General features: G+C 38.8%; 1 protein-coding gene across 7 annotated transcripts in view; it reads left to right on the forward strand.

The window, feature by feature from the left end:
• sobpa (sine oculis binding protein homolog (Drosophila) a) overlaps window positions 1-12,004 on the forward strand; it is a 354,580-nt gene that overhangs the window by 253,841 nt on the left and 88,735 nt on the right. For 4 of the 7 annotated variants that reach the window (XM_043687068.2, XM_043687067.2, XM_043687069.2 and 1 more), the window contains 2 exons: window positions 10,541-10,615; window positions 10,957-10,977. The exons of 2 other annotated variants lie outside the window; for them this stretch is intronic. In XM_043687068.2, the coding sequence (XP_043543003.1) occupies window positions 10,541-10,615; window positions 10,957-10,977 (96 nt within the window). The remainder of the gene's footprint in view (window positions 1-10,540; window positions 10,616-10,956; window positions 10,978-12,004) is intronic. One more of the 7 variants, XM_043687070.2, reaches the window with a different exon arrangement.

Consider the following 12,004-nt stretch of genomic DNA (forward strand, 5'->3'; position numbering starts at 1 on the left):
CTGAGTAGTCTGGCAGTCATTTCCGAGGTGTCTTTGATGTAGGGGAGAGTGGCTAGGGTTTCTGGACGTGTTTTGTCTGCTTGTTTGGGTTTGTTATTGAGAAATCGGCCGACTGTGTTCATTGGGTACCCATTCAGTATAGATGATTTTCCTCTGTTCTGCATAGTTCCTTTGTGCTGCAGTGTGTGTTGGCTCATTGAAATAATGTTCTGATGCAGCTTCATTTGTGGATGTTGGGGTGATTGCTTCTGTAGTTCAATATTTGATCCGTATGTGTTGCTTTCTTGTAGACACTGGTTTGAAGTTCCCTATTGGCTCTTCGCTCTACTGTGACAACTAGGAATGGCAGTTTGTTGTTGTTTTCCTCCCCTTTAGTGAATTTTATGCCAGTAAGGGTATTATTGATGGTCTTGAAAGTTTCCTCTATTTTGTTTTGTTTAGTGATGACAAGACGTCATCCACATAGCGGACCCAAAGTTTGGGTTGGGTGGTTGGCAGAGCTGTTGTTCAAGTCTCTGCATTACTGCCTCTGCTAAGAACCCTGATATCGGAGACCCCATGGGTGTTCCATTGGTTTGTCTGTAGGTTTTGTTGTTGAAGGTGAAGTGTGTGATAAGGCATAGGTCCACTAGCATAACAATACTGTCCTTGCTGATGAAGTTAGTGGTGTTTGGTGTATGTGCCTTTGGGTCTTCGAATAGTGTAGTCAGTATTTCCTTGGCCAGGTTAATGTTGTTTGATGTAAACAGGGCAGTTACATCAAAAGAGACCATTATTTCATCCTCTTCTATCTTAGTGTCTTTGGTCTTCAGGAATTCTTGGGTGAAGTAGGTGGAGTGGTGTGAGTCTTCTGCCTCAGTCACCTGCCCTGCCTTATTTCCCAAGAGTAGCACCTTCTCTCGTAGGTACATCCACATATTGAATCAGAAAATTTTCTTGTACGCACTTTACAAATTCCTCTCCATCTAAACCCTTAACACTATGGCAGTCCCAGTCTATGTTTGGAAAGTTAAAATCCCCGACCATAACCCTATTATTCTTACAGATAACTAAGACCTCCTTACAAATTTGTTTCTCAATTTTCTGCTGACTATTAGGGGGTCTATAATACAATCCCTGTAAGGCGATTATCCCTTTCTTATTTCTCAATTCAACACAAATAACTTCCCTGGATGTATTTCCAGGAATATCCTTCCTCAGTACAGCTGTAATACTATCCCTTATCAAAAACACCAATCCCCCTCCTCTCTTGCCTCCCTTTCTGTTCTTCTTGTAGCATTTGTATCCTGGAACATTAAGCTGCCAGTCCTGTCCATCCCTGAGTCACATCTCTGTAATTGTTATTATATCCCAGTACCAAGTTCCTAACCATGCCCTGAGTTCATCTGCCTTCCCTGTTAGACCTCTTGCATTGAAATAAATACAGTTTAATTTACCAGTCTGACCTTGTTCTCTGCTTTGTCCCTGCCTGCCCTGATTGTTTCACTCACTTCTTTTCTCAAATCTCAGATTGATCTCTTTCCTCACTATCTCCCTGCGTCCCACCCCCGATCTTACTAGTTTAAATCCTCCCGAGCAGCCTGCCAGTATATTAGTCCCCTTCCAATTCAGGTGCAATCCGTCCTTCTTGTACAGGCCATTTCTACCCTAGAAGAGATCCCAATGATCCAAAAATGTGAATCCTTCTCCCATACACCAGCTCCTCAACCATGCATTCATCTGCTCTATCCTCCTATTCCCTCCCTCATTGGCTCACAGCACTGGGAATAATCTAGATATTACTACTCTCGAGGATCACTTTTTAAAATTCCTGCCTCACTCTCTGTAATCTTCCTTCAGAATCTCAACCTTTTCCCTTCCTTTGTCGTTGGTACCAATGTGGACAATGACCTCCTGCTGGCCCCTCTCCCCTGTGAGAACATTCTGCACCCTCTCTGAGACATCCTTGATCCTGGCACCAGGGATGCAACACACTATTCTGATTTTTCACTGCTGGCCACAGAAACATCTTGTCTGTACCTCGGACCAGAGAGTTCATGAACACAACTAATCTATTGGAACTGCCTTCCCCCTCAGTATATTTGAGTCAGTCTCATTACCAGAAACTTGACTGTGCTATATTCCTCTGAGAATCCGTCACCACCTATACTTTCCAAAACAGCGTACTTGTTTAAAATGGGGATAACAACAGAAGATTCCGGCTTTACCTGCCTATATCTCTTAACTTTCCTGGAGTTAGCCCATCTATTTGCAACTTTTCTCCCTTCCTATAACTGCCATCCATTACATCCCCTTGTTCTTGTAAATTCCTCATTGCTTCTAACTGGCTGTCTAACCGATCCATTCGATCTGATAGGATTCACAACCAATGGCATTTAGTGCAGATATAATCCTCAGTAACACGTAAACTCTCTCTATACTCCCACATCCAACAAGAAGAGCATATCACTCTACTAAAGGCCATGTTTGCTTCTTACAATCTGCAGACCTAGAAAATAGCACTGTCTTATTCCTCTACAGAACACTTTCAGATTACAGGAAAACTTTGGGGAAAGTAAGAAAGCAAAACATTGCTGATATTTAATAACTCTTCACCTATAATTGCTAATCCAATAACGAATGCACTATTTTAAAAGTCCAACTGTATTTCTGGGATTTAGAAGTTTAAAGGTTGAATGGATTGAAATTTTCAGTATGCCAAGGGAAACAAATAAGGTGCTTAGAGAGAACCTATTCTTGCTGGTCGAGGAGTTTAGGTCTCGTGCTCAATAGTGTAAAAATTCATGCCAATAATTTCAGGAGTGATGTTAGGAAACGCTTACATACGCGCAGTGACACAAGTATGCACCTTGCTTCCACAAAAGCAACTGATGCTTATTCAGTTGTTCATTTTGCATTCGAAATTGAAGATTCTTTTTAAGCAAAGGTATTATTGGTAGAAGGCAAAGACACATTTATATAATTGGGTGACAAATCAGCTACAATCTCTTTGAATAATAAAACAGGTTTGGTGGATATGATGGTCTATGTTCCAGTAAATCATGCACACAAAAAGCAAAACCTTTGTATTCTTTATTTTAAAATTCTCATTACATTTGGCACGCTTTCCTTCATTGGTCAGAATATTGAGTATAGGAATTGGGATGTTAATTTCCAACTAAATAGGACATTGGAAAACTGCATGAAGGGCATGGATAGGGTTAATAGCCATGGTATTCTTCCTCAGTTAGTGAGTCCAGAACTAGAGGGCATAGGTTTAAGGTGAGAGGGGTAAGATTTAAAAATGGACCCAAAGGGCCACTTTTTCATTCAAAGGTGATGAATGCAGGGAAAGAGCTGCCAGTGGAAATGGTGAAGGCAGGGTACAATTACAACATCTGGATGGGCATATGAATAGAAAGAAGTTAGATGGATGTGGGCCAAGTGCTGCCAAATGGGACTAGGTCAAATTGGGATGTCTCATTGGCGTGGATGAGTTGGACTGAAGAGTTTGTTTCTGTGCTCTATGATTTGATGACTCTAAATGGATCAGCTATTTAACACTGCAAATTATATGCAGTATCATTGGTATAACATTATGCATCCTTGTGTAGTTTACTAAGCAATGTGCAATTAGCTTGCATTCAACCAAACTGTTTCAAATATTTCTGTTGAAGTATTGATAGTTGATTCAAATTATTATTCTATCCTCCAAAGCCTAAAGCTGGCAGAAGATTCAACAAAATAAATTACTTTTGGGCTAATTTGCCGATCATCGTTCTACTTTACTGTAAATCCTTGTAGTGTACAAGGTAGAAATCAAATCCCACAACTCGCCCCGAGAGTTAGGATTTGTAAATGATAACTGATATAAAATTCCAGTTCCCACAAACCCTCCAGTGAGATTGAAATTGAACTGACTGGCAGTGTGATCGTTTATTGACTCACTGGCTGCTTTATAAGCACCTGCCATATGTATAAAAAATTCAATAGTTATGATTGAATTAAACCTCTGTTTTTCTGCTTCGCACATGCAGGAGAAATTAGATTTTGTTTACATTTTGTATTAAATTTACCAGTATCTTGTGAACAAATTACTCAGTACCTTGTGTCGCTGCTTTATCTCAAAATATAACTTGGTTGTTTTTAATTTTATATCATACTCAGCTTTTATTGAATACTCACTTTAACTATTCATATGATATACAATATTTGCTATTCTGTGGTAAACATGCAGTACCCTATGATCATGCAATTTGGCCATTATATTCCAACAAATCATTCTTAAGAAAAAAATAATTTGCTTTTGAAATTTCGGTTGTCCAAACTGAACAGAGTAAAAAAATTAATAAAGTTACATATTTCACTAAATAATAGATAAAGTCACCCATCTAATTGCCTTTTGTGTCTTTTATTGCCTTCACTAAAGATTTCAGGCCTTGAAGCCCTCAGTCCTGAACACCTGGAACTGTTATTTTGCCCAGAACTGTCATTCTCATCTGGATTGGAATTATGTAATGTGTGGATGTACATTGTGCTAATTCTCCGTGAAGTATCAGCCCTGGTCAGCTGGATTGAAGGAGTAATTGAATGAGAAGAGAGTTTTGATGACCAGATTTTGGTCGCTGGCCGCTGCGCTCCCCCTCCCCCCAAGCAACTCTAAATATAACCTACATTGATGTGGTGGCTCCTTTATCTGTTACACTACACTCTTATCACTCAACACCTTCCAGCAGGAAGAACAAAAGTACAAAATCACAAAGGGACAGAGTTACAAGCAAAACAAAAAGAGAGTTAGAAGGAGAGAAGCAGTGGCTGAAAGGAAATGAGAAAGAGAGGGGTATTATTGAGAGCGTCCATTTTGTGCATGCAAAGCCACAGCGGATTGACAAATAACTAAATAAAGACAAAATCAATTGAAAGAATGTATATTACAAGCAAATTGTGCTGTTGAGTGCCAGCATACGAACAATATACATATTGAACTTGAACGTCTGAGAGCCACACTTTGAGGGTATGCTGCGAAAATACCAAACTTTGGCACAGATTGTATTGTAAATCACACAGGCATAGCCACCAGCAAGTTATACTTGTACTATTACGGGAACCCAGAGACTTGGGATAATGGCAAATAATAATTCTGCAAATGCACTCTGGACTGAGTTTAAAGAGCTATGTTCCCTTTAACCTCCCTTTAATGTCTTACCTCCTCTCGGAGTGTTACTTCGTCCTCGGTATAATCTGTACCAGCTCTTGGCTAAGGAATGGTTTCACTGAGCCTAAAGGAGGTCTTTCTAATAGGATTCATAAGGAATACTTGCAGACTTTCTGCCAACATATAGTGGCATTGGGGAGAATGGCACTGAAATGTAATGGAGTGGGACATTTGACCACTATCTCCTCACTCCACTCAAAACAGAATTTACTGTAAATGTGATATCAGCAAAAAAAAGTGGCTCAAACATTGCCACAAAATTTCTCACAAGTTCTCCCAAGACCTGTTGGAGACGTGTCCATCTTCCTGCACTCCCAGGATGCTATTACTAATAATTACTGAAAAATTTGGAGTGGATATTCATTTTTTTTATCTGCTAATATCAGTCAGAATGTTATTTTTATTCTTTCATTGGATGTGGGCACGTCTGGCAAAGGCAACATTTGTTGCCCATCACCAGTTGCCCTTGAGCTGAGTGGAATGCTAGAGTATTTCAGTGGCAGTTAAAAGTCAACCACATTTCTGTGGGTCTGGAGTTATATGTCAATCAGATCAGGTAAGAATGGCAAATTTCCTTCCCTGAATGGCTCAAGTAAACCAGATCAATTCTGATGACAAGTTAATAATTTCATGATACTTTCACATTACTGAGATTAATGTTTAATTCCAGATTATAAGTAAATTGAATTTAAATTCCACAGCCATGGTGAGATTTGAACCTGTGAAACTACATCATTAGCCTCTGTATTACCACCAGGCCAGTGTCTGTCCAAGGAAATTTCAGGGTTGCTAGTTTTTACTGCACGTTCCCTTTCTCTTTGTGCAGAATCCCTGCAATTTGTCCCTTCCATATTGAATCACGGTATAAGAGAAGTTTTGTCTTTATGAATTTTGAGTTAATTGGGGCATTACCAACAACTGGAGTGACTGTTTAAGTTTTGATGTTGATTTATTACGCACCCATATAATGAATTTTACTCTATCACTATTACAGTAGTACCTTGTGATTATCCAGAGTCAGGTTTGGTGTCCAATTCAATTGAGAGAAGCCACTCTCCATGTAGAGACATGTTAAGTATTTTTCAAAAGTCTTCATGGAAATTAAAAGCTCTACACTTCAGAATCCACAACCAGCTTTATTTGCATATCTAATATCTGGGAATACAGTTTGTAGAATTGATTTGGAAAGAGACAAGAAATAGCCAAGGTAAGAAGTTACTTGGAGCAGAAGTTTATAGGCCACTTAATAGTAACTACTCTGCAGAACATGGTACACAGGAAGAAACAGTGGGCTTGTAAGAAACGTATGGCAGTAATCATCGGTGATTTTAATCTAAGCACAGTTTGAATGAAATGAATTGGCAAAGCAAACCCAGAAGATGAGTTCATAGTATTCTGAGGATAAGGTTTTAGAGTAATGTGTTCTAGAGTCAACAAGAGATCAGGGGAATGAAATATGAAAATAGGAAAGCTTTTGCTATTGATGCACAGAACATCAGACCTGATAATGTGCAATGGAACAGAATTAGTTAATGACTTCACAATAAAGCAGCCTCTAAGTAGCAATGATCATAATATGACTGAATTTCACATGGAGTTTGAGGGAAAGAATGTTCTAAACTTGAATAGAGTCAATTATAAGGGTATGAAGATCGATTTGGCTAAAGTGAATCAAATATAGGGGAGGGTCAGTGAGATGCAAGCGAAGACATTTAAAGAGATATTTCAGCAAAGACACCAGGACGTGATGGACTTCTTCCAAAGGTCTTTAAAGAAGTGGCTGCAGAGTTAGCAGGTGCCTTGATTGTAATTTTCCAAATTCCCTAAGCTCTAGAACGGTCTCATTAGATTGGAAAATAGCAAAAGTAACTCCTTTATTCAAAAAAGGACAGAAATGAAAGCAGAAAACTTATAGGCCTGTTGACCTGAGATTTATCATTGGGGAAGTGCTAGAAACTACTATTCAGGGGTTGTGAAGGCTGCTTTTAGAACATTTAATGCAATCAGTTAGAGTCAACATGATTTGTGATATGGAAATCATGGATTAGAGTGGTGCTGGAAAAGCACAGCAGTTCAGACAGCACCCAAGGAGCAGGAAAATCAATGTTTCAGGCAAAAGCCCTTCATTACCTATATGGAAATCATGGTTGACTGATTTATTAGAGTTCATTGAGAAAGTAACCAGTATTGTGGATAAAGGATAACCTGTAAATTTGGTGTACTTGGACTTCCAAATGGTATTGATAAGGTGCCACATTAAAGGTAACTGCATAAAATGAAAGCACATAGTGTAAAGGTGGCATTTAGCATGGATAAAGGATTGGTTAGCTACCAGGAAGCAGAGAGTAGGAATAAATAGATACTTCTCAGGTTAGCAAGTTATAATGAGTAGAGTATGACAGAAGTGCTTTAGCCACAACTATTTATAATCTAAATCAAGGACTTGGATGAAGGGACCGAGTGTTTGGTTGCTAAATTTCCTGATGACAAAATGCATAAGAGAGTGCGTTGTGATGAAAACATGAGTTTGAAAGCAATATAGAGAGGTTAAATGGGTTAGCAAAATGTTTGGCAAATGGAGTGTAACCTCCGCAAGTGAAATTGTTCACTTCGACAGGAGGATGAGAAAAGAAATGTAGTATAAGAATAGGGAGAGTTTGCAGAAACTCTGCTCTTCAGAGGGATGCGGGTTACATGGTCCATAAATCACAAAAAGTTAGCATGCAGGTACAGTGAGTAAATAGGAAGGCAAATGGAACTTGTTATTTATTGCAAGAGGAATGGAATTAAAACATAATAAATTTTTGCTACTGAAGCACAGAACATCAGTGAGACAGCATCTGAAGTTGTGGGTACAGTTTTGGTCTCCTTATTTAAAAAAAATAACTGCATTGGAAACAGTGCAGAGAAGATTCAGTCAACTTACCCCAGCATCTTAGATGGACAAGCTGGGCCTGTACCCATTTTGAAGTGTTATCCCATAGGATTTGACAGGGTATTCCATTTATGGGAGTTAAGAACTGGAAGGTACAATTTGAAAATTAGGGGTACTTCACACTTAAGATGGAGATGAGGAAAATTTGTTTTCTCTCAGTCATTAGACTGTGCAGTTCTGTTCCCCAAAAACCAGTGGAGGCAGATTCATCAAGTATGTTTCAGGCTGAGTTGGATAGGTTTTTGATTGGCACAGGAGTTACAAGGTAAAGGGATCAGACAGGAAAGCAGAGGCAACAATCAGGTCAATCACAATCCTATCCAATGACAGAACAGGCTTGAGGGTTTGAATGCTTCTAATTTATATGTGCTTACAATCAATCAGAGAAAATTCATTAGTGTATAGGCAGTTCTGCCCGAGTGTCATAAAGAAACAATCTGACTGACTGGGGACAAATGTTGTTAAGTAACTAGCACTTCTGTAAGTACTTTTTTTCCCTGTTTGGACTGTAGGGAATTCAATATTAGAGTTTCTAATTAGTCTGCTATTTTCACTCCATGATTTGGAGACGCCGGTGTTGGATTGGAATGGACAAATTTAAAAATCACACAACACCAGGTTATAGTCCAACAGGTTTATTTGGAAGCACTAGCTTTCAGAGCGTTGCTCCTTCATCAGGTGGTTGTGGAGTATAAGATCGTAAGACACAGAATTTATAGCAAATGTTTACGGTGTGATGTAACTGAAATTACATATTGAAAAAGACTTGGATTGTTTGTTAATTGCTCATCTTTTAGAATGACCATGTTGGTTTCAGTTCTTTCATGTGTAAATCGCAAAACGTTTTTTAAAAGTTAGATTCTCAAGTGCACTTTAACTATTGGTGTCATGTTGGCCCAGATAAGGTATTGAAGGTGTTAACTCCCCGTGAGACTGTCTGTGCCACAATGGTCAGACTGATTCTAATCTAAACAACGGATTTACAGAATCTTACAATCACCTGTAGTGTGACATGAACCCAAGGTCCAGGTTGAGGTCATCCCCATGGGTACTGAACTTGGCTATCAGCCTCTACTCAGCCACTTTTCATTGTTGCCCATCCCAAAGTCTGCCTTGGAGGACTGTCACATGAAGGTCTGAGGTCAGATGTCCCGCAGACAGATAGACAAACAGACACACACACGTGCGCGCAGACACACAACACACACACACACACACACACACACACACACACACACACACACACACACACACACACCTGTCATATACTCTCATACACTCCCACACGCTCCCTCTCACAGACTTAAACCCCTTTACACTCACCGTCTCACAGACACTCATAACCACCACCCCCCCAACACTCACCCACATGCACATGTACACATATAATTTTGAGGGGTGAATTTGTACTTGCAGAATTACATTTTATTTTGCTCAAAAACTGCATGAATCTATGTATGATTCTGTAAATCCGTTTTTTAGATTAGAATCAGTCTGACCATTGTGGCACAGACACTCTCACGGGGAGTTAACACCTTCACTACCTTATCTGGGCTATTATGACACTAATTGTTAAAGAACACTTGAGAATGTAACTTTTAAAAAACGTTTTGCGATTTACATATGCAAGAACTGAAATTTACATGGTCATTCCAAAAGATGAGACATTTAACAAACAATCTGGGTCTTTTTCAATATATAATTTCAGTTACATCACACTGTAAACTTTTGCTATAAATTCTGTATCTTACAATTTTATTCTCCACAACCACCTGTTGAAGGAGTAGTGATCAGAAAGCTAGTGCTTCCAAATAAACCTGTTGGACTATAACCTGGTGTTGTCTGATTTTTAATTTTCATTCCAGGTCACTCAAGTAACACTTTGTAGTCTAGCTGCTTATAAATACCCCACTGTTAACTGATAATTAGTTGAAATATCTGCATATTTCTTCTTTATATCCTTTAATTTCTCATCATTACAATAACTAGTGATTTACAAATCAATGTTGTTTCATTGTTTAAGGCAACAATTACAATGGGCCACTCAATTAAAAAAAAACCTTTCAGGAAACAAGCTACATATAGACATAACAAAGAAGCCACCACATCAGCTACTCCCTGGTGCCACACTACCACTGAGATATTCAAAGATAATTTTACCCCTCAATACCTTGGATTTTATTTGGTATTCTTATTTCCTGTAGTTTGCAACAGTTGAGCAAGTTGCTTCTTCATTTGAGAAACCTGATAGCATGTCAATAGGCTATTCCATTAGAAGCATAGAGGGTTAAGAGAAGTGGCAGCATCATAACCCAGTTTAGCCCTCCCTCACCTTATGCTCCTAATCTGCATTTTCTTTCTTTGGACGATGATCAGGAACAGAAACCCTGATTGTTATTTCCCCTCCTTAGCCCAAGAATCGAGGATCCCCCACCAGCGCCCGACAGACTCCGCATGGAACAGAGGTTGAACTTGGGAGCGTTCTGGTTTGTATGGCTCAGTACCACACTAGGCACTGCATTTACATTTTTCTAAAAACGTGAGCTATTTTACATAGTATATGCGGAAATGAGCATTTCAGACTGTTCACCCTGATGGTAAGCACTAACTCATGCTGACAGAGGAAACGGTTACATGACACACATGAGACTTTGAATAAATGCATTACAACAGAGCACATGAACTTCTGCACAAACTCTAACTCAACGTAATTTTTAGTTTATTTAAATGCAATCCAACATTTTGTAGTTTTAATGCTATTTTAGAAACTGTAAAGGGTAAAGTTCATTGCATTTGTCATTAAAACTTTTTTCTTTTCTTTTTTTAGGATAGAATAAAAGACACAACAGTAAGAATACTTTTTTATTATTATAATATATTTAAATAATTTTTAATTTCCTTTTAATTCTGCTTTAGAACTGCACATTAATTCCCTGATTGTACTCCCCTGTCAATCATCTGAAGCACTGACATCACAAAAGCCTCCTTCCTCTCTCTTCAGTCAGTGGCAATCCAATTCCACTTCAATTGTCATTCACATGCTTTCCAAATATATATACTACAATATATAAACATGTGTTTCATAATATTACTATAGATGAGAGGAGCACAAGTGCAGCATGGTGGCTCAGTGGTTAGCACTGCTGTCTCAGCATCAGAGACCTGGCTTCAGTTCCATTGTTGAGGGACAGTCTGTGTGACGTTTGCACATTCTCCCTGTGTTTGGGTTTCTGCTGGGTGCACCAATTTCCTCTCACATTCCAGGGATATATAGGCTAGTTGGATTAGCTGTGGGAAACGCAGAGGTACAGGAATAGGGTAAGGGGTGGGTCTGGGTGGGATGCTTTTCAATGGACACTTGATTGGCTGAAAGGCTTGCTTTTGTGTTATGGTTCTATGATAATGAAGGCGAAATTTAATCTTAAACTCAAATAGCATCTGCAAACGGCTCAAGTTTTGACTTTACTGAACTCAGTTTTGTAAATTGCAGTCCCATCTTTCAGCTTCTCTACCATTTTACATGGAATTGTAAAATTCAGATTTATTTGAGTGCTTTTTAAAAATATATATTTCTTGAGAAAGGTTTTTGTATAAATCTTGATGATTGAGATTGTATTTAGCAAACGTTTGGAAGTCAGTTTCTGTGTGTATTTTTGGACTTGGTACTGAATGCATGTTATTGTAAGCGGGACTAATGTTGTAAGTTGGTAGGTGCTGAGTTTCTGAGTAAAATGGTCATATCACAGGATGTGACGATATTTGCTTCCAAGTTGCCAGTTTTCAAACATCTCTCATACAATGTCAAACTGAGGCTTTTCTCTCAACACTTTTAGTACCTCTTAAGAGTGTTATTTGGAGTTGGAAATGGTTCTTGA

The sequence above is a fragment of the Chiloscyllium plagiosum genome, unplaced genomic scaffold (genome assembly GCF_037043375.1).
Source record: "Chiloscyllium plagiosum isolate Xiang-an unplaced genomic scaffold, Cpla_swu_hap1 HiC_scaffold_3, whole genome shotgun sequence".
Lineage (NCBI taxonomy): Eukaryota > Metazoa > Chordata > Chondrichthyes > Orectolobiformes > Hemiscylliidae > Chiloscyllium > Chiloscyllium plagiosum.